The following is a 22345-nucleotide window of genomic DNA, read 5'->3' as shown; positions in this document are numbered from 1 at the left end:
CCATGAGTTTGGGACTTATTTTCCCATTTGATAGTTGAGGAAACTAAGGTTTAGAGAAGATAAATGATTTGCCTGCGATTATACAGACTTTCAGGAGAAAAGCTAAAGGTGATGGCTTGGTTTTCACTGTGTTCCACATCCCTCCCTACAAAACAGCTAAGTGTGGCTGCCACTCCTGCTTGAGAATTTCTGTATTTCTTCATCCACCTCCAAAGTCTCACTGAGTCAACAAATATAGTTGAATATATAACACATTACATTGGGTGTTTACCAAAAAAGATACAAATAGTTAGGGCTATTCCTCACAGACTGTACACTGTGTTGACCTAGTAATTAAGAATTTTACTTTTCTTTGGGAAGCCATTAAGCCTATTGCCAGCAAAGGGTTTTAAACTGGAGTCTAGTATGTTGTGTACCCTGTATGCTGTGCTGTCTGCCTTGGCCCCTGTAACAACATGCAATAAAGAGGTCAAGTCTGTATAGTCGGAGCTCTGCAACCACACAGCATCCCGGGAGTATAACACAAAATGGGAAGCAATAAAAGGGCTGGTTGTAAAGTCAGCTTTTTTTTGATGACCCAGAAGTCACTGCCTTGCTTTGCAGAGTCAGTTAACAGGCATCTTCCTCTCTGTACCACATGTGAGTAGAAACATTGCTTAACCACAAGTCCCAGCTGATGGGGTGTTAAGAATTCCCTTCCACCTTTGCCTGGAGAGACCCTAAAGACATTGGGCTATGTGACTTTAAGACTTACTGAGCAAAGTTACTGTTTCTTTCTTGTTTAATAGTTTTCACAGTGTACAGACAGAATAAAAGACCTGGAGAAACAGTTTATAAATCCTGAGGGTGAGAACAGAACACGCTTCCTTCCAGGGAAAGATATGACCAAAGAAGAAATGATCAAAAAAATGGATGCGGTAAATGTCCTTTCTTAAAATAGCATCAATTAGCCCCTGTTGATCAGTGTCACAGATATCTGTGGTACAGTTTCATGTTATGAGGATTCATCCCTCATTATTCTAGTCACTAATATAGTCCCTTCATTGCAATCTAGTAACGAAACCTAAGCTTGACTTTGGATGCTTGCCAAAAAAGTTAAAACCTGAGTGCTTTCAAAATGCCCATCTCTGTCTCACGGCCCATAGGAGCAATTCTGGCATCGTGAATGGATTAATTTGTCTTCCCGATGGGAGCATATCAGAGGAATGGCAACGTGGAAGCTAGACGGAGCTGAGAGGGCCATTCTTTGCCATGGGGAGGAAGAAGTGCCACAGCTCTCGGGGGCGGGGGTCAGGGGGTGAGGGGAAGTCTTGACTTTGTCCAGTTCATTGAGTCATTAATGTTCATTAGTGAAGTCTCCCTTCATTAAGGGGGGAAAATAGTGCTCTAATTAGGAAAGATTTTGACTTGCATGACTTTTTTTTCCTATTGAAATTCTTTTCGACCGTAGCTGGAACTACGGCTGGCCAAGAAGGAGGAGAAGTTGCTGGAGAAAGATTTCATCTATGAACAGGTCTCCCGGCTCACGGACAGGCTCTGCAGCAAAACGCAGGCCTGCAAGCAGGACACACTGCTCTTAGCCAAGAAGGTCTGCCCAAGTCCCCGCCTCCTCTCTTCTGTCCTTCCTCCTCTATCACCTTCCATTTTCCACAGACTGCTTCATTTATTGGGGGAAGCCCCGGAGAGATTAGCCTTTATGAATAGATAAAGACAAAGAATTAAAATTTAAAATGTAAAGATGACTCCTGGAGAATTGTCCAAGATAAGTTTCAGTCTTGTGCCCTGAATGAATTCTCATTATAGTGGGAAATCCTAAACCTTTCAATGACAGTATACAAGTTTCACTTAATAGGGTACCTACTCAAATATGACAGTCATTATCTTCCTATTTCATGAGACATGTTAAGTCCTTTCTAGTTCCTTGTGAAGGGAGGGCCTCATTTATCCAGCGGTCTGCATGGGAGCTGCCTGAATCCAGAAGTAGCCAGAAGGCAGCAATGGAAGGGGACCATTAAAGAGAACAGCAGTCACACAACTCCCTGGGGTGGAGCCCCCACCCAAGCCTCACTAGTGAGGAAAGGCCAGTAACGTGGGGCTTCCTAATTCCATAAGCTTAAAATACCAGGGCTTCTGATCCAAAGCTACAGGGTCAGGCAGGGACTGCTAGAAGCTATAGCAGGAGGAGCAGCCAGCAGGAGGGAGGCTGGTGATTCGGACGCAGCAGGACTTTGCACCATCAGGCATCAGATGGTCTGCTGCCTGCTTGGCGCCCCCGGCCCCTTGCAGCATCCCTCTGTGACAGTCCAGGGTTTTTAGTCAGTCAGCAACAGTCACTGGAGCTGCTGAGTGCAAAAGGGAAAGGGACACATTGTCCACACCATGTAGTGTGGGGAGACAGTTCAGAAGACGCCATGAATGATGGTGTCACCCACTGTGGGCTCCTGGGGGCAGTGACTGTTCCTTATTCTTAGTTTCCCCAATGCCTCGCATGTGCTAAACTTTAGAAAAACGTTCGTTGAATAAGTTAACAGTCCCGTTTTAGAAACAGTTCTGGCACACTAAACTACTGCAAATCTCAAGGCTTCTTGGCCATTTTTATTTGGCTTTACACTTCCTCTAATAGACTGATGAGGCCAACAGCACTTGTGCAAATCTCAATTTACCTCACAAAATAAGAAATGTTAAGACTTCTTTAGGCTCATGAACGTTGCCTGAATTAGCATGTCTGAAGTTTCTTTAAATGTTGCCTTCCTTTATTTTGCAAAATGAATTTGCCTTTCTTTGGGGGAAGCTGGTTTTTGCTGAGGCCTGCTTGTCAAAGCTGATGGCAGAGTCCCTCCAGAAGTCAACTGTTAAGCCAGAGAAACACAAATGGGAGCTGCCGACACAATCCACATGACCAAGAAGTTTCCAGCGTTACTGAGTCCTGTCCTCATGATTTATCTCCCTTTCCGTTCCCCACATTCCATGCTCTCTACCTGGCTTTCTTCCTCCTCCATTTAAAATAATCTCCTCAGAGTAGGCAGAGCTGGAAGACAGAAAGACATTCAGATCCCAGATCTGTGACTTACCAACACTACCAAGTGACGTTGAGAAAGATACATAAATGGTCTTAAAACTCAGTTTCCTGATCTGTGAAATGGGTGTGATATCAGCTAAAGTGGTGGCAAGCATCACATAGTCGAGCAGAAGTGGGCTGGCCCTTGCGGGTGTTCAACAAGGTTGCACATCTCATCTCTAATCTATCTTAGAGAGCTTATGGCTCCTCTTACAAGTTTCCCAAATGAACAGAAAATGGGAAATCTCAGCAAAGACTCAGAGAACCCAGAATAATACCATCCTTTTTTTTTTTTTTTCATTTATGGAGAAGGGAGGTTGGTTAGTTATACACACACTCAAGTGTGCAATGACTAGTTAATAAAATTTAAAAGAGAGATAATGACTCATCACTGAAGCTTTGAATGCCTGTCATTTTTATTCAAATTATGCTTCCTGAAAACTAATGCAGTATAGAAGTTATAGAAATTTATATTCCCTATTCCCTTAAAGAGACAAAGTTTTCACATAATAATTGGTCATTATATTTTCAGAGGCACGTAAATCACCAGCAGCAACGTTTCTGTAAGCAAATGTACACACAGACCAGTATATACTCTATTAAGAGAAGACAGTATTTTGAGGTAGGGTGTAGTTTTTGGACGCTCATATTCGTGTCTCAATTTACCTTGGTTCAAAGGAATGAACAATTAAAAGAGACTAAGAATTGATTCATTCCTTCATTCGACAAACATTCAATTTTAATTTTGTCTCCTATATTCTAAGCAGTGGGAACCTCATGAATAAAACAAACATTCCTTGTCCCCATGAAGAGTACGTTCTTGTAGGATGATAGGCTATAACCAAATAACCAAATACATTTATATTATAATGTCAGTAGTGAAAGGATATGAAGAAGTAATAAGACAGGGTAATGTGACACTGAGTTTTGGCGGGTGGCGGGAGTCACCTCTTACTGCCTCACCAGCCTTCAGCCACACTGAAAGGCCGTGCTGTGGGCCAGAAAGCTTACAGGAACCACCAATTCCACTTTTACTTCTTTTCTGTCTTTTAAAATCAATTTTTCCACCTAGTCTTATCTTTTAATTCTTTGATAATAAATAGCTTATATGAAAAGGTAAGCACACATACACAACTAGGAACATTTCTTTTCAAATTACTGGCCAGACTGTCCAGTTCAGCTCATGCTTGCCTATGACCTCATAATGATGCATCCTGGGAATTACGATCAATAATACACACACACTGAAGTGTGATAGTTTCCATTAAAAATCATCACGGATGCTGATTACCTTACTTAAGCAAGTGTATTAATAACTAATACAATTCTGTTCTACCAGATTTTCCCCCCTGCTTAAGTGGCAAACTAATAACATGGCAAAATTAGGCCAGAACTTAGACATCAAGAATACCCTTTCCTTTGTCCTTATCACCTCTTAAAAATAGAGACACTAAACTATTCCCCTCAATACTACCCACCTGGAAATCCAGTAACTAGATGAACAGATCTCTTTCTTCTCCCTCCTCCTTGTCCTATTTCACAGCCAGGGTGTTGGGCTGAATCTCTGAGGTCTCCTCCAGTTCTTATTCTCTGTGAATTCCCACTTAAACTCTCCTTCCTTCAGGCAAGAATGCCCACCTTCAGAGACAGCCAGAAGCCTGCCATTTTCTTCAAGTCTTCATGGAATGTATACATAGGCTAAGCCTTGGGCTTTTTAATTCTAGATGAATGGCTACCAGAAAAAGATCAAAGATGCTACTGAAAAAATGATGGCTCTTGTTGCTGAGCTGTCCATGAAACAAGCTATGACCATTGAACTCCAAAAGGAAGTCAAGGAGAAAGAAGACTTCATCCTCACTTGCAACTCCAGGATGGAAAAGGGTCTGCCCCTCAATAAAGAGATTGAGAGAGAATGGTTGAAAGTACTTCGAGATGAAGAAATGTATGCCTTGGCCATCGCTGAAAAGTCTCGGGTAAGCTATGGCTTCTGCGTTGCATTTGTAAAATGTGCCGGGAAGGGCTGCTGCAGGGGTTGTCAATCCTCCCAAAATATATGAAAATGTTCTACTCTACCACACACATAGGCCCAGCAAGTCACTAGAAATAAGTTTTGCTTTTTTAAGATATTACGTAGGCAAGCAAAGTACAACAGTCCAAAGGGTCAGAATATTCCCTGGAGAACACTGGGTGGGCATCAAGTCCCACCCCACAGTGTTCTATCCTGGGCTGGCATGGTGAAGACCAGGACCTCCCATTGGCATGGCAATGACCAGGCTGGCACTGGTTTTATCCTAGGTCTCTAATCTCTGTCTTTGCACCCTGGCTCAGACCATACTTTACTCTTCAATGTATCTGCTGTGGCCACCACAGCATATTGTGAGGCCTCAAGCGTATTATGGTTGTCACAGGCTTCTGCAGACTCTGCACCTGGTGCAGAAGCTACGATTAGGCTTCAGTACCACCCTTCTCCCACCAAAGACCTAAGTCTGTCACTGAGCACCTACACACTGGGGGCTCAGTTCTTATTCCTACTCCCATGACCTTTCGATAATCTTAGAGTGGAATTAGGCATCTCTTTCCGAGGAGACTACATCCTGGGGGCCTATAACTCACTCTCAGACTACAGAGCAGACATCCCCAGAAGATCACCATTCCCTCCCTAACCCAAGAAAAAGGTGCATTCCAAACACATACTATGAATTCCTGAAAACAGGGTCTGATCTGTCATTCGGATGCTACCTGGGATTATATTCTTGAGGGCATTCAGACTTTACCCGTGGTGTCCCAGCTGTCATTTACCTGTCTCCATTTTTTCAAATTCTTTTTAATGCTATAAGAGACTCCTCTGTTTTCCAGAAACACAGGCAGAATCTTGAGGCTCAAAGCAAGCCGCTGACCACTTCTCTCCACTGGTTCTACTTTACTCCTTATCTCCTCCTTTGTACCATTTGCTCACCAGTGACCTACCAAAGGAAACAGATTATCCTGCCTTTGTCACAAACATGGAAATAATTAGTGTTTAATGAAAGATACTGTTTGGAATGTACCAAATTTAGGTCCCACCAACCAGTTTATGGTAAACCCTAAACCCCAGGAGTACAGTGATGCTTGAGCAACATGGGTCATTCCAATGAGACGAAATGTGTGTGCAGGTGTGCGTGTTTGGTGACGCACCCTCACACCCTCTTGTCCCTTTGGGGAATATCGGCCAGCAAGCATAGCCGAAGGCTGCTCAGACCCAGCTGTGTCTGATGGGCCCTGAGGACGAAACAACTTTACCTGAGTTTTCAAAAACTGAAAAGGATAAATCATTCTTTGCAGGAGTTCTTGGAAGCAGAAAATCGCCAGCTGCCCAGTGGTGTTTACACAACTGCGGATCAGCGTCCAAATGCCTACATCCCAGAGGCAGAGTCCACTCTTCCTCTGCCAAAACCGTACGGCGCTTTGGCTCCTTTTAAGCCCAGTGAACCTGGGGCCAATATGAGGCACATAAAGAAACCTGTTATAAAGCCAATTGAAATCTGAACATGTGAACCAACCCAGGCTTCTCAAGGAGGCGCTTCAACCAGGCTTCTTCACATCCACAGCTGGAAAACGTCAGCGTAACAGCTCTAAATTACAGAGTATCCACAACATATGCTTCCTTCCTATCACACTCAACAATTTCTTTCTTTTTCACTTTATCTCTTGATTACATTTCAGAAATATATAGTAGACTGGGTGCTACAAAAATGCAATAAAAATAAATACCTTTTCAGCGAAGTACAGAAATTGGCAGAGTGGTCTTTGTTTATTAAAGAAAGAAAAGCAGATCCTGTTCAATGTACCCACTTTTAAGAAAAAGAAAGAATGGTTGAAAAGGAAAATAGCCCAAGTACTGCAGGGGCGTAACTCACTTTGTTAAATAAATAGTTGCATTGCAAGTTGATGTCAGTAAATCTAAACTGAGTGAAAAGCAGTAGGGAAGCTTGTCTTTTTTAAAGTGATGTTATAGTGATTCTTTTTACAAATAAAGAATCCTTTTGGGCAAAAACAATTATGCCCTAATTTATCTTTCTTATAAATCTAGATTTTCCACCATGTTATATGCAAATACACTTGTGATTACTTTGTTCTGATACCAGATTTTTCAAAATTTCAATGAAGATATTTATAATTTTGCATGTGAAAGAGAAAATGAGGCCAGTTCCACTGATTTCATTACTCTAATATTATTGTATTTCACCCAAGTATATTTTGCTAATTCTGTTTACTTTCTCACATAAAAATATAAAAGTAGATTTGAAACCAGTGATTTTACATTCATTAACATGCTCAAACTATTGTTATTTCATATTGTTATCAGTTATGAATTTCATTTCACGACTCTGGGAGTGAGAAATATCACATTCATTTATTTTGCTAAATCAAACAAATTCTGTTCCAAGCCCCCACCCAGACAGAATGGAGGGAAATTGAATCTCATTCTCCGTCTAGGAGTCCTGAATCTAACCTGACTGCTTTGTGAAGTCATTAAAAAGCAAATCCTTGAGAGAGCCTATAACAAGTAACGCTGTGTAAGCTGTGTGCTTAATGCAAAGAAATACTACAAACTTACACACAGTTGCTGTGTTGTAGGATCAGTAATTAGGGATTCAAAAAATAAACACACCGGAAGTTTAAATAGATAGGAAGGAAAAATAATTTTTAAAAATTACAAAGGTTTGGATGCTTAAATATTACAACGTGTGCTACTGGTCCAGAGGGTGACATGCCACTGTGCACTGGAATGGCCAGGGATCACAGTCAGATGGAACTTTTTATCTGGCCCTGAAGCATAAATAAGATTTTAGTAAGTGGAGGGGATTCCAGGAGGGGGAAATCGCCTGAGCAAGACTTGGAAGTAAGAAGACAAACGTTCTGTTCAAGGCCCAGTGAGCGAGGCTGGTTGGAACAGGACGTTCGTATTGGGGAAGTGTATAAGGCCAGAATTTGGGAGATCTTGAATGTCAAAGAGTTTGGATTTTATCCTGTAATAAATGGCAAGCCACTGAAGGATTATGAGCAGAGGGGTGGCAGGATCAAAGTAGTGTTTATCTCTAATATGCATCAGATGAATGAGACTTCAGAAAGCAGCAGAAACAACCCGGGTGTGAAGAGGAAAGCGTAGGGTGATGAAAAATAATGACCTTATCAAGAGGAAAAACCAGCACCGCCTTGCTGATATGGCTCCAAGACTCTGAGCTTCAGTGACCATGAAATATTTGACCTAAATGGGAAATTCTGGAGGAGAGGATAATTTTTAGAATGATGATTTTAGAAAAGCTGAATTATTATACTGGCTAGTGATATTTGTAATCTTTAAAATTTCACAAGTTCAATGAGGGAAACGGTGTGAAGAGAAGAAAGCAAAGGGTTTTGGGCTTACCCCAGGAGTCAACTGTATTTATGGTCAGAACGTCACTGTAGAAGAGAGAGGGGAAAAAAAAAGAAAAGTGGGAGAACTCGTTAGGTGTCATGTGGGTCTTTGGGGGAACATGTTCATGGAGTCATGATTCTTGGTGGGAATAAAAGGCTATGTTCAAAGAACAAAGGAGTTAGGCTAAAACTTTCAGTGTTTTTTTTAAATGACAACATATTACTAAATCAAACTTTTATAAATATAAAAATAACTTTATAATATTAAATACAGTTCCATCTGAACGTTCACGAAGACAAATCCTACTCTATGTATGTATAAATTATTGTATTTTGCAAATTATTCCCTACTAGAATTAGCAGATTTGACTTAGTCCAAATTCAGTTTTTTTAAAAGTATCTAATTTCCAAAATAGAATTTTTCTACAACTTGTAATTTTTCTGCTTGTCATATGCTATTTTCAGTGACACAGCCAATTTTTGATTTTCTAAGCACTGTTCCTACATTTTTAAAGTATATTTTATTTCAGAGTATAATAGAAACTAGCTTTTGGCCTATGAGAGCGCTAGGAAGATCAGCCACTAGGAAGAGCATCACTTAGGCCACTTCATGCCCCCTTGGACTGGCTGCAATTTCTCTACACTTGACTGTCTAGTTCTGTCTGAACAAAGTACTAAACTGAAATTCAGATGGCTCAACAATGTATTCTGATTTTGGTTACCAGTTTAAAATATTGCTAAAGAATTCTCAACAGAAGTAGAGCTAACGAGCAAGAGAAAAATACTGGAAGCTGATATAACTGCATTTTCCCTTTTATAAGCCTAAAAGCATCGTGGTGTGTTTCAGAGCTGCTTCTTCTACGAATTTTGCGTCCACGTTGTCACGTCCTTCAAAAGCATACAGAGCTGAAAGGAAAAAGAGAGAGAAGAGTTACTATGAAGCCATAGAACATTTATAATATTGTTCCCATACTTCACTGAAATCATAATTATTTTATATTTTAGTAAAACACATTATTCTGAGAATGTGTTGTTAAAATTTATTAAACCTCAGCACCAAGAAAGGCCATTCACACCAACCAAATGGGTTTTTAACCTCTTAATTCCTTTTAAAACCTGAAAGGTGGTTATTCCTTTGGTAATTTAGGTAGTAAATTGTGTATTGCTAATTAAAACCTATTGCAAGAAGATCCTACTTATAATTAGGGGATATTTTGGCAAGAAAAAGGTACACAGAAGCACATAGAGACTGACTGATGTGTCAGGGGAAAAACAGGAAAATCCTGAGAGCAGAGGAGTGACTTACCTGGATTGGAGGACTCAATATCTGTCAGTATTTCAATGAAGTAGTTCAGAGGCAGAAATTCTACACTGAATGATGACTTGTCCATCATAGAACTCCGGGGCTAAAAGGGAAACGGCTGTGGTATCAGCTGATTCTCCACAACAAGCACAAACTTAAAGTGGTGAGAACTACAACTGCTGTCCATATGCATATGTTAAAATGGGCAAAGAGGTTCCAAAATCATTTAGCGGGGCCTCTGCTCCACACAGACTCACCTGTTTGTTATAGTTCTGAAGCAGTTGCTTTACATGGTTCCGGGAAATAATGTTAGAACTCACAGGATGATCCCAAAGTCGACAGATCTTCTGACCTGTAAGCTATTTTTGCAAATTGAAAAATATGTAGAGGAGGATTTTTAGGGCAGTGAAAATACTCTGTATGATACTACAGTGTTAGATATATCTCCTTATATATTTGTCCAAACTCACAGAATGAACAACACCGAGAGTGAACCCTAATGCTAACTATGGACTTTGGTGATTGTGATGTGCAGTGTAGGTTCATCCACTGTAACAGATGGACCCATTCTGCTGGGGGATGCTGATAATAGGGGAGACTGTGTGTATGTGGAGGAAGGGGGTGTATAGGAAACCTCTGTACCTTCCACACTAAAAAATTTAAGTCAATAATAAAAATAAAAAGATGGAAAAATACAGAGAGGAGAATATAGCTCACAGCATTAAGTAAATTTATTTTATATCAATTCATAATTTTTTAAAATGTATTCCAGCTACTGAGTCTAAAAGACAGACTCTTTATGGTTAATGACCTCGGAGAAAGGCCATTTCCTATGAGGTATGCTTCTGAATTTTGAATAAATACTCCCTTAAATGCAACTCTGAGGAAAGCATTTTGTGTAGTGAGGCTGCCAAACTCTTTTTCTGAAATGGAGTTCATCTGTTACTCTTCAAAACTGAGTATCTGCATGCCAACCCTACGTGATATTTTGATATGAAGCTAAAGGTTATAGGCATGTACTCTGCCAGTGTCTCGCCCAGAAAATTTTAATTCCCTAAGGGTATAAGGCAAAAAAAAAAAAAAATCAAATTTAGAGACCAAACTAAATGTTCAGAGATATTCCCCAGAGAGATCTAGCCATGGAAAATATGCTTTGTTTTCTATTCTTGCCTCTGCCTCCGTAAGCCTGTGAGGGCGAGAAGGTGTTATAAAGCAAGGCGATTAGGTCCAGGAAGGCATCAGACATCCCTTTGTGGGAGGATCGTGCCAGAGACATAAGTGCTCAACGTATGTAAATGGCACAGAGCTGGCCAAGGCCCTCATGGCCGGGAAGTCCGCAGAGTCAGAGGCTCTGAAGACCTTGCCGTGGAATGCCTGAATTTCACAGCATTTCTGATTCAGAGAGCTACAATACCCCACAAAAACAAGGAGTGCCTGTATAACCCTCTCCCTCATGTTTCTCATTTTTCCTTCAACCAGGAATGTTTTCCTGCCGTGGTGCAAACAATAGTAAGAGGAAACGCAGCTCCAGAACCTTCTGACCTCACCTGTATTTCAATTTCTTATCAGTTTAAATGCCAAAAGCACATGTTTCCCCTCTGCCTCCCCTCAGACTCACAGACGTACATATTACTGTGGTTTCCTCAGAGGAGAAAACGGCTAAACGTTCTAGGTGGGCCTGTGCCGAAGCAGCACACGCACAGCCAGGGAAGCAAGCACTCGGCAGGCCCAGTGGGAGCAGCGGACAGACAGGTAGGGATGGACGGGATTTCTTGGAAAGGGCCGAAGGGTGAGACAATTCAACTGACTTCGGCCCAAAGCCAGTAACTGCTCTTCCTGCAAGAAGAAACTGAAGGAGGGGTACATGCCAAGGCTTAGAAAATAGAATATACTTCAGGATTACCGGAGGAAGCCGCACAATGATGCTGAACTTTACTTTTTCATTTTTCTCTGTATTGTCCAGATCTACAAGAAAGTCAGAAATTGGCAAACAAAATAAAACAAAACAAAAAGAAAAAACCCAGTAATCTCCATTTTAATACCTGAGCAAGCTAATACTTCAGAGCTTCATCCTGGTAATGCATGTCCCAACCTTGTTTTTCAAGCCAAGTCTAACAACACTATGAAAATATTAGTTTGTGTCTCTCTGAATAAAAAAGGGATTTTTTTAACATCTTTATTGGAGTATAATTGCTTTACAATGGTGTGTTAGTTTCTGCTTTATAACAAAGTGAATCAGCTATACGTATACATATATCCCCATATCCCCTCCCTCTTGCATCTCCCTCCCACCCTCCCTATCCCACCCCTCTAGGTGGTCACAAAGCACGGAGCTGATCTCCCTGTGCTATGCGGCTGCTTCCCACTAGCTACGTATTTGACATTTGGTAGTGAGTATATGTTCATGCCACTCTCTCACTTCGTCCCAGCTTACCCTTCCCCCTCCCTGTGTCCTCAAGTCCATTCTCTAGTAGGTCTGTGTCTTTATTCCCGTCCTGCCCGTAGGTTCTTCAGAACCATTTTTTCTTTTTTTTAGATTCCATACATATGTGCTAGCATATGGTATTTGTTATGCTCTTTCTGACTTACTTCACTCTGTATGACAGACTCTAGGTCCATCCACCTCACTACAAATAACTCAATTTCGTTTCTTTTTATGACCGAGTAATATTCCATTGTGTATATGTGCCACATCTTCTTTGTCCATTCATCTGTTGATGGACACCTTGGTTGTTTCCATGCCCCGGCTATTGTAAATAGAGCTGCAATGAACACTGTGGTACATGACTAAAAAGGGATTTCTTAATGAAGCTGCTGCTCTATATCAGGGAACAGCGTTGTGTAACAGGCTGCCAGTCACAGAGCAATTCTTCTGACTGACTTAAAACATGCAGCACCTTGAGGAATGGCAAATACTTCAATATATATTAACAAAACTCATCTATAAAATACCACAGTTGAATAATTTAACCAAGAGTCATTACACTACAGACCTTATTTCAAGTTCAAATTCCCACAGGCACTACACCTCTCATTACTTTTCCTTGCATTTCAAGTCTAACTTTGAGAGGACGGAGTTAATCAGCTGAAAGTAAGCCATTGCATGACATTTTTCTTGAGAAATAAGCCTTCAGTCTCCTATTCTCAAGTGCCCTCATGTACAGAAAAGGAGTCTAATAGTTGTGTACGGATTGAGAAGCCCTTTGGGGTCTCTTGAAGGGCAAAGGCACGGTGGTCCAAAGGATGGTTACGGGAAATGAACCGTACTCAGCAGGCCCAGCTGCGTAATTGTGGAACCCACGCAAAACGAAAACGAGGAGCCCCTCTTCAACTATTAAGAATGTCAAGATTGAATACAGAACATTAAACCCTGCACGGGCCCCTTCTGAGTGCAGCAGGGCCCCGTGTGACCACAGGTCGCACACCCACAAAGGCAGCCCGGTGGTGCTGGGGCTGGAACAAGGCAAACTCAGAGCCCCTTACCTTTCATGAGCCTTGTGACAGCTGTTTCTGTGAGAAGCAACACTCCGTTATCAATGTAATGCAGCAGGTTATGCAAAGGCAGACAGTGGACACCAAGGATCGTGTGCAGAGTGTGAAAACCTAGGATGAGAGACCCGGGACGGTAGACACGGTCAGCTATCATCTCTGGCCTCCCAGAGGGAATGACTCTGGTGATGGCAATAAAGCACTCAGCTCACCACTTGGCAGCTAGAGTCAAATAAATGCTCCTTGAAGACAAGGTCCAAGGTTCCTTCCTTCTGTATTATCACAACTAAGTATTGTGCTGGGTATATAGTAAGTTCCCAATAAGCACGTATTCCCTCCACCTTGCATGCCTTCCTAGGCAAAAAGAGAAAAACAGTGCAAGGTCTGCTGAATGAAGATGGTTTTACAGTTTAAAAGGTTTGTAATTCTATGGTAAAATCGCAAAATAGAAAAATTAACAGTAGAGCTTCAAACTCCACATGCCCAGGCTAAAGCCTGATGGACAGGGACCATTTTGCTGCAGGAGAAAATATCTGGACCAGAAGGGGACTGATTAGTTTAGATGACTAATCTCTGGGTATGCCCTAGAGAAAGGCTTTTGGGGTCTACTTGGACTAAATCATATAAAAGAAGAACTAAAATGATATTGCCAGATAGCAAATCTCTAGGAATTCAGTAGAAAGGCACTCTCAAGCCCTTGGGCAGGGCTAAGTCTAAGTCTCACGGGCAGGGCTACCCAAACTCTCACAGAGCTAGAGCTCTAAGTCCACTATTCACACTAACCGACACAAACAAACAACATCAGACCGGGAGAGAATCAGAAAAGCCCTCTTGGAAAAGATGGCACGTGAGAGGCACTTTGAAGGGTTAATGCCATTCCTGAGAGTGGAAATGACGTGAGAGAACATACAGGCTGGAAAAGCAGCAGAAGTCAGGTTTGACCTGAGTAGACAGAGGCCGGAATCATGCTGTGCTGCTTACTAGACGTAGGTAATTAAGCCTTTCCAGCCTCTGTTTCTTCATCCCTAAAGTGGAATCACCAGTACCTTTCCTGCAGGGCTGCTTTGAGAGCTACAGCTAGGTCTGTGCAGAGCCTGGCACGTGGTGTAACAACGTGACCAACACCAGACAGGTACTGAGGCCTTTCATTTACGCACAGGCTCACTTGATCCTCATATGACACCATGAGGTGGGAACTACTTGATCCCCATTTTATAAATGGGGAAACCAAGATTCACAGGAGCTAAGAAACCTAACCGGGAAATAGTAAGTGGCTGAGTTAACATTTGAACGCAGACTGTGCGATTTTAGCCTAGCCTTTTAACCACGACGTTATCCTGCCTCAAGAACTGGTGTTAATGGAACAACCCGAACAGAGGCCCAAAGGTGAGAAAGCACGGGGCACATTTAGGAAAGAGTAAATGACCCAGCTGGGTTGGAACAGGCGTGCAAGAGGAATGGTGGAAGGTGAGACTGGAAAGGTTAATCTATTCAACAAAACCCCTTCGGCATGCCAGGCAAGGAGCTGGGTGTGCAGTGATGAGAAGAACAAGCATGACTGCTGCTCCCATCCACCTTCCAGTCTGATAGGGAGACTGACAATCAAGTAATCACAAAATAAATATTCATTTTTTTTAATATGACCAGTTCTATGAAGGAAAAGTATAGGGTGCTCTTAATATATGTCACGGGGTTGAATGCTGAATGACAGCAAGGAATTGATTATTTAGTCAACTCTGGGGAGGCACTGAAAGCTTTTGAGCAGGATTGTTAGAGGATGTGAGTTTTACTTGTGGAATATTAATGTGGCAACAGGCAAAGAATGGACCAGAGTGACAGCTTGCTACCGGAGGAATAAAGATCTGTTAGGAAGTGACTGCGTGAACGTGTCCAAGAGGGAATGAGGGCACTGAGAGTGAGAGGGAAGGAAGGGATCATAGGATCATGGCGACGTGTACTGGCTTGGAAACTGATTGGATGTGGATGGGGAATGACGAAGACTCGTTGCCTGACCTTAGAGGCTTACATGACAGAGACATGATGGCCAAAGAGAGCTGGGACTTGGATTCAGAGACGTCGTGGAGCTTTCTCTCTCTGAGCATATGAAACATGAGCAGTGGGAGACTTGAGTCCCATGTCCTGGCAACATTGAGGGTCAGATAAAGTTCAGACTCTGCCCTCAAGCAGATGTTAATGGGCTGACAATGGGATGAGTCTACTAACTGCTCTGATTCCAAAAAAAAATAGTGATTTTACTAGCTAATTAACAACATGAGATTTTTCAAATGGATTTGGACAGTTTTCTCAAGATTAAAAAAGTTATAAAATTATCTCTGAGGAAGAGTTTATAGAAGGTTATTGATCCTACAGATTTTCTCCATTCAAAATTCCTCTCTAGGGGCTCCCCTGGTGGCGCAGTGGTTGAGAGTCCGCCTGTCGATGCAGGGGACATGGGTTCGTGCCCTGGTCTGGGAAGATCCCACATGACGCAGAGCGGCTGGGCCCATGAGCCATGGCCACTGAGCCTGCGCGTCCGGAGCCCGTGCTCCGCAATGGGAGAGGCCACAACAGTGAGAGGCCCGCATACCGCAAAAAAAAAAAAAAAAAATTCCTCTCTAGCTCTGTGTCCATGTCCTAAAGATCCCTGATGACCGTTTATCCTCCATTCCCAGGGCACAGTCCCAAATTCAACAGCCCATTCCTTGCCTCCTCTCAGCATGTCAGCTCTAAGCAACAGAGCAAACTGGCTAGAAGTAGGCATTGGTACCGAAAGAGAGACCTTTTCCAGCCCGCTCTAGTCCTCACCCTCCAGGGCTCCTGGCCTTCTCCAGGCAGCAAAGAGAACACAGGTCCCTTTTAAGTGGTAAATGCTCCAGCTCTCAACTATGACTTCCCTTCTGTGGTCCTCATTCCCTTTTTTCTTTAAGTAATTCCGGTTACAAGTTTCTGACACTTGGAACTCAAACAGTTCTCACTAGTCCATGGGGCCTGGAAAGCGAGCACATTTACCTACATACACACAAAAATACCTGCGTTTACACACACGTGCCCCACCCCCCAACATGATCCAGTGTCACTTCATATTAGGGATACAAACATTTCTGAGAAAAGGAAAAAGAGAAACTGCTCTTTCTTACTTGACCCATGGACACCAGCCATTAAGCTCTTACTCATAATAATTTTCAATCACTATGGGTAAAATTGTTCTGTGTTTTCCCTCCTTATCCATCCCTGTGTAGAAATGCAATGTTCTGTAGAAAGTGGATTTTTATGATCTCCCAGATATAATATTGTCCCCAGTGAGTCAGTGTCATTTACTTATAAAAGGAGCTTGGAGATCCATGGTGAACAAATCTGAAACTGTCGACCCATTTCTCTACCAGGTCTTTTGTGTTAATGACAAACAATTAAGAATTTAAGCTAGAAAGCCATATATAATTTTCATGAAATCTCTCCACTCTTTCTAGAGGGCACCTCACAATTCATATGCCATTTAAAGCCATCCATTCTCCTCATGAGTGGTCACTTTCAGATCCCTACAAAGTCACAAGAAACGCCTTTTGTGCCTCCACTACAAGCAGATCTTATAAGATAAGGCATATGGACAGAGAAAGTGTGACAGATTCCAGACTGTGCCAGATATATCACAAATGCAGAGAAGTTGAGATGTGCTGTGGGGATTTTCTGGGCCCATAAACAGCCAATGTTTCAATATCAACTAATTCAACTGGAATATAAAATTCAAGAGGCAGCACAGAACAGTAGCTAGAAGCATAGATTTTAGGGCCAGACTCCCTGGATTTGAGCACTGGCTCTGTTGCCTAATAGCTATGTGACTGTAGGCAAGTTACTTAACTTTTCTGTGCCTCAATTTCACCATCTATAATGTGGGAATAATATTAAGTGGAACCATTTGAAAGTGCTGTCTTTGTTGGTCAAAAACTGGTTGGATATTAACAATTTAATATGGTTCAATTTAAGCTCTTATCACTTAGCATCATTATAAAAATTAAATGTGCTAATTTATGTAAAGTACTTACAATAGTACCTAGCACAAAATGGGGACCATATACATGTTGCCTTAAAATGAATGAACAAAGGAGCAAATTAATGATGGATGGATGGATGGATAGATGTATATGAATGAATTAAATAAAATTGGCTAGTATATATTATATAGCGATAGCTATCATAAAGCTTAAAACTCATCAGAACTTACACATAATAAGCATAAGGCAGGTCATTTATAGCAAACAGGAGCTTGTTTCTTACAGTGAATATTGATTTATATGCACATTTTCCCAACTAGACTTTTGTTAATTTTTGGAATTGCTCTAATTTCTAGCCCAGTACCTGGCATGAAATTGCTCAACAAATGTTTGTTGACTGAATGAAGAAATGACCAATTAAATGAATGACTGCAGACACATGCGCCAAAGGTGTTTTGAAGCCTGATTTGGTCCTTTTTCAAAATCCTAAGGGAAATTTTTAGCTTCCAAGGAACATATCAGAATCAACTCAATTTCTGACACCCAGCCAGACCTACTTCCTTCTGAGTGTTAACTTTCTTGATCAGATAAACTAGGCCTGGAGACGTCAGAGAAAGATCTCCCTGAATCAGCTCCACTGGTTTTTGAACCAGAAAGTTGCATGGGGACCAGCCTTGCCTCCTAAAATTGGTGACAAGCTACTGTATAGTTTAATAATCAGAGGAGATCTGGTCGGCAGAGGCCAACCTCAGGCCCATCTGTCACAGTGACACCAGACACACAGTCTCGCAGACACAGGAGGCTTATTCTTAAACTCATAATGCACTGAAGTCCAGAGACTATGTGAAGAAGAAAGAACAAGTTTATTACAACAAAAACAAAAAAGCCAAGACTTACCAGGAGGCAGAGGTAAAAACAAACTGTTAGTAGCTTCCAAAATCCTGGTCATGATGTGAAAGACCGCAAATTCAGCAGCACTCGCCCGCCTATTGCTGGTCAAAGAACAAAGCAGCATGTCAGGCAAGCAGCTCACCTCCAAAACCCCATCTGCATGTAAGCAGTAGCTCTGAGTGCCACATCCTGGTGGAATGCATGCTAATTGTGAAAGGCTATGCCCCAGAGAAAGGTTCATAGATGTGATGACGACCAGCGGCCTAATGCCTACAATCTAACCAGACAGTAGGCAAATAAATGATAAACTGCATTAACTTAAATTCCCCTTCTTGGCAGTACTGAGCTCATGTGCCCCTTCCCCCCTCATCAGCCAGATGCCAAGGAAAGAGGACAGGTGAAGTAACAGGGGCATAACTTTAAATGTTGAGTTCAGAACTAAGATGGATGGTGTAAGGGGCTGGTGAGAGTTACTTTCAACCGGTAAGTCTCAAAAAGGCTTTGCTACAACAGGCAGCAATCAGAGTTGTTTTACCTCTTTGTACACCATGATAAAATAGAGCAAGAAATACTTGCGTACAAGTGGAGAACCCAGGGATGAAGATTATGTTTCCTCCAACTGGCTTCCAGTATTTGGCAAATGAGATCCAGCTAGAGGGTAAAGACAGTCTGTTAACCTCTGTTCATACCCTTTCCCCTACAAGGTATCCTTCCATAGCTCTGACAGGCATGTTCGGGCAGCTGGCATTCAGGCTGTGCCCGGACACAGAACCAGCCTTTCTGAGGTCAATTCTCAAGCACTGGAATCCAAAATGGAAAGACTGAAAATGTGCAGCCGCGTCTAACAGAGCACCCTCTGTCACTGCAGGCAGTGCCCCAGCTGAGCTTCCCCACCGCTAATCGGCCCCATCGCTCACAAACACAGGCCCTCAATCACAGGCCCTTATCCATCAGTGAAGGTCAAGTGCAACAGAGTTCGTCCTAGGCCTGTGATGTGGCAAGGGTGACATAGCTGACAGCTGACAGAGGAAAGGCGGTTCTGAAGAGAATGGAGGTCCTGAGCATGTGCTGTGGAGCAAAACTAGTTCCAAGTCCAGGTTCTACGTTTTACTCATTTGCCAGCAACAGGGCAATCTCCGCGGAGCTGTTATCAGGACCACAAATCCATGCATTGCACATGTAGGCAAAGGACAGGGGCCAAAATTAGGAAGAGTTTCCATATGAGCACAGACAGACACTATTTATTCTCAATGATATAGATTCTCAGTTTCTCTTTGACTGAAATCAGGTTAAGATAATAAATAAGCAATATAATCAGGTTTTGCAGCAACCTCCTTGGATTTATTTTCTAAAGGCTGTCCAGCCACTCTCCTGGGAGGGGACTGGGAGACTCAGCCGTTTGCTGCTGGGCAGGGTGAGCAGCTTTGGCATCAGTCAGTGACTGCTGAGTTGGAAAGACAGGGGCAACGAGTTTTCTGAGACCTCATCTCTACCATTTCTGGTCCTATTGGTTCTAGGAGCTGTTAGCACAAACTAGTGTTATGGGGATTCTTTTATGTGATTAACTATAGGGAAGAATGATGCTTGAAGAAAAACCTTAACATTCTGGAAGATGAAATTTAAAGTCAACAGAAAGAAAGATGGTTGGTGATGTGTTAAATAACTGTGTGTTATGAAAGGACAAAGAAAGTAGGTTAGTATCAACATGGGGAAGATCAGTAACACATTCATAAAGTGAGCCCCTTGGTATCGTTCAACTGCAAAGAATTATTATTTAAGAAAGTTTCAGTGCCCTGCTTGTAAACATTAGTATATGCAAATACCAACCTCTCCTCCTATACTAAAACTCTGAAAGTCAAACCTTACCATAGACATTCAAATATATGATTTAAAACCAGATACTAATGACTGTAATAAAGGCAGAAAACTTTTTTTAAAAAATATTCCGCAACTTTATTCCGACTAATTAACTATGAACCGTCTCTATGGCCATATGACCAACAAAGGATTTGACTGAGTTACTTCCATGCATGCACTTTACTATAGAAAAAAATCAATGGGTGGCACTTGGGAGCATTTTGGGGAGTTGTTTTAATTCAACAAACACTCATTAAGCAAGTGCTATCCAAGAGCTCACGCTCCATTCATAGAGCCATCCTGCCACTACCCAGTTTTCCAAAATAGAAGATTTCTTTCTGTATTTCTTTTTCATTTGTTTGTTTTTATTTTTTTTAATTTGTTTTAATTGAAGTATAGTTGATTTACTATGCTGTGCCAATCTCTGCTGTACAGCAAAGTGACTCAGTTCTACACATAAAGACACTCTTCTTTTAATATTCTTTTCCATTATTGAATATAGTTCCCTGTAAGGCAGAAAACTTTAAAAGTTAAACATGAAATTAAATCAGGGCCATATCTAATAAATTTAACTAATCTTCCAGAATTCAATGCAAAAATATTTATTCACATTTACACACTGGTCCTATGCAAACCTGGAGAAATGGAGTGTTGCAGTGTTCTTTCTCTTTCTGTATATTTAAATACTTAAAAATTTTTATCCATCTTATTATTTCCAGGTTCTAAGTAGGGTGAGGCCTCAACTCCATATGCGTTTTGAAAGACTCAAGACAGCCTCAAATTTCAATCCAGCTGCATCACTTCTATTTACACATGGATCACACAATTTCAATGAGTGGCTACCAGGTAAATGGGATGCCAATCTCATCAGCAGACTGTGGAACGTGGTAAGTATTTATACAACTGGGCTGGAATCTCACCTAATTGGGCTGTTGGAGCTAAGTAAGAATTGAAGTTCAAGCTCTCTCATGTTTGCAGAAACCTCCACGTACAGAAAACACTACCTATGGTTTACTAAGGAGCTGGAAGATGACAAGATGACATGAACATTTGGCAACCACTGCTGAATTCATCACTGTTCCAGGCTTCCATGAGTGTATAACCACTACTGCAAGGGAGTGCAATAAGCCACTGCCAGAGCCACATTCTCTTTGTTTTTTGGTTCTTTTCCCCCTTTCTTCAATCTACAGCACCACATATACAGGTTTGAGGATGGGAGAGCTCCAAAAAACCTAATACGAAAAACCTACTGAACCACATACTGGGAACTATACACCCAGAGACCAAGCGGTTGAGCAGGGGTGGGTCGGGTAGAGAAGATAAAGCAAAACCAACCAGTTTTGAAACATAGTCCAGAACCATCTGTTCAATTTTCTTCTTTTCTACACCCTGTAGATGTCTCAAAAGATGGTCTTTTAGCTCAGACACCATCTGAAAACAGAATATAGATTAGATAAGTCACAACCTACCCAATCACACCTGCAACTGGTTTGAATTCTATTCATTTATTAACACTTCCTATCAATATGAAAGATATTGGACCTGAAGATCCCACTAACAGAAATGCATATCAGGGGGCACCACCATTTTCCTCGAGAGGAATGACTTATGATTCACCCAAAGTCCAGTCAACACCTGAGAGCCAGGCTCCCAGCCCTGCTGAGAATTCTCCAAAGAAGCCAGTGGAAGTCACTAGCTTAGCAGTCAAAGGCTTTGGGATCTACCAAAGGATTGAAGTCTACTGCGCCTGGCTATGGAGAGCTAACGGGAACAACTCTAAACGTGGAATGACTATGCTAATGGGGGTGGCGGGAAGGGACAGGTTTTGGGTGTTTGCAAGGACAGAGGCTGGAGTAAAAGGAAATGCACCAGGTACCTCTCTCTGCACAATGGTTAAGACATTCCACGCAGCTCCCTGACATGTAAAGGTATGGATATATTTAGCCTAGTGCCTCCAAAAGGGCTTGTTTCTATAGCCACACTCTTCTAACCATCCCTGGGGCTCCCCAATCAGTGTGGCATTCCCAGCCCTCCCACATTTTGCTTTTCTCTCCCTTTCTTCCTTTTTTTCTCGCTTTTGCCTAAATGGCCTGATCAGCTACAAACCCTCTTGGCTAGAGAAATCTTTGCATCAATAAACACCATGGGAATTGTACAACTGACAACACAAGTATATATACCTTCTATTTTAGCAGATTTACATTTACGACAGACACACTGGGTAAACCTTAGCCCGTGGCATCCTGGGCCAAGACAGAGTGGTATATTATTTCAATTCAGTCTCTGGCATGTGCTAATTGATTAGGCTTTAAAAAAAATTATTTTTTTTCTGTGTAAGTTATAATGCATATTTTTGTGCAT

The 22345-nt window shown here is 41.9% G+C and overlaps 2 protein-coding genes across 6 annotated transcripts in view; one reads left to right on the top strand and one right to left on the bottom strand.

Annotated features, from left to right (window-relative positions):
* Window positions 1–6583, top strand: part of CCDC146 (coiled-coil domain containing 146) — a gene marked incomplete at both ends in the record, with an annotated part of 109301 nt that extends 102718 nt beyond the window's left edge. Inside the window, 4 exons of the mRNA XM_082661540.1 lie at window positions 789–917; window positions 1451–1588; window positions 4783–5031; window positions 6380–6583. Coding sequence (XP_082517666.1) covers window positions 789–917; window positions 1451–1588; window positions 4783–5031; window positions 6380–6583 — 720 coding nt within the window. The remainder of the gene's footprint in view (window positions 1–788; window positions 918–1450; window positions 1589–4782; window positions 5032–6379) is intronic.
* Window positions 6584–7432: 849 nt separating this feature from the next.
* Window positions 7433–22345, bottom strand: part of GSAP (gamma-secretase activating protein) — a 95571-nt gene continuing 80658 nt past the window's right edge. For 3 of the 5 annotated variants that reach the window (XM_082661541.1, XM_082661542.1, XM_082661543.1), the window contains 8 exons: window positions 21320–21415; window positions 18708–18778; window positions 18134–18228; window positions 13242–13361; window positions 11662–11723; window positions 10016–10117; window positions 9762–9861; window positions 7433–9361 (listed from right to left, as the gene is read on the bottom strand). In XM_082661541.1, coding sequence (XP_082517667.1) covers window positions 9270–9361; window positions 9762–9861; window positions 10016–10117; window positions 11662–11723; window positions 13242–13361; window positions 18134–18228; window positions 18708–18778; window positions 21320–21415 — 738 coding nt within the window. In that variant the 3' untranslated portion in view covers window positions 7433–9269. Of the gene's footprint in view, window positions 9362–9761; window positions 9862–10015; window positions 10118–11661; window positions 11724–13241; window positions 13362–18133; window positions 18229–18707; window positions 18779–21319; window positions 21416–22345 lie in introns of those variants that run through there. The other 2 variants (XM_082661544.1, XR_014297166.1) reach the window with 2 other exon arrangements.

This window comes from Grampus griseus (assembly GCF_964374135.1).
Source record: "Grampus griseus genome assembly, chromosome: 9".
NCBI lineage: Eukaryota > Metazoa > Chordata > Mammalia > Artiodactyla > Delphinidae > Grampus > Grampus griseus.
The sequence above is the reverse complement of the archived record's forward strand: the minus strand, read 5'-3'. Positions and strand labels throughout refer to the sequence as shown.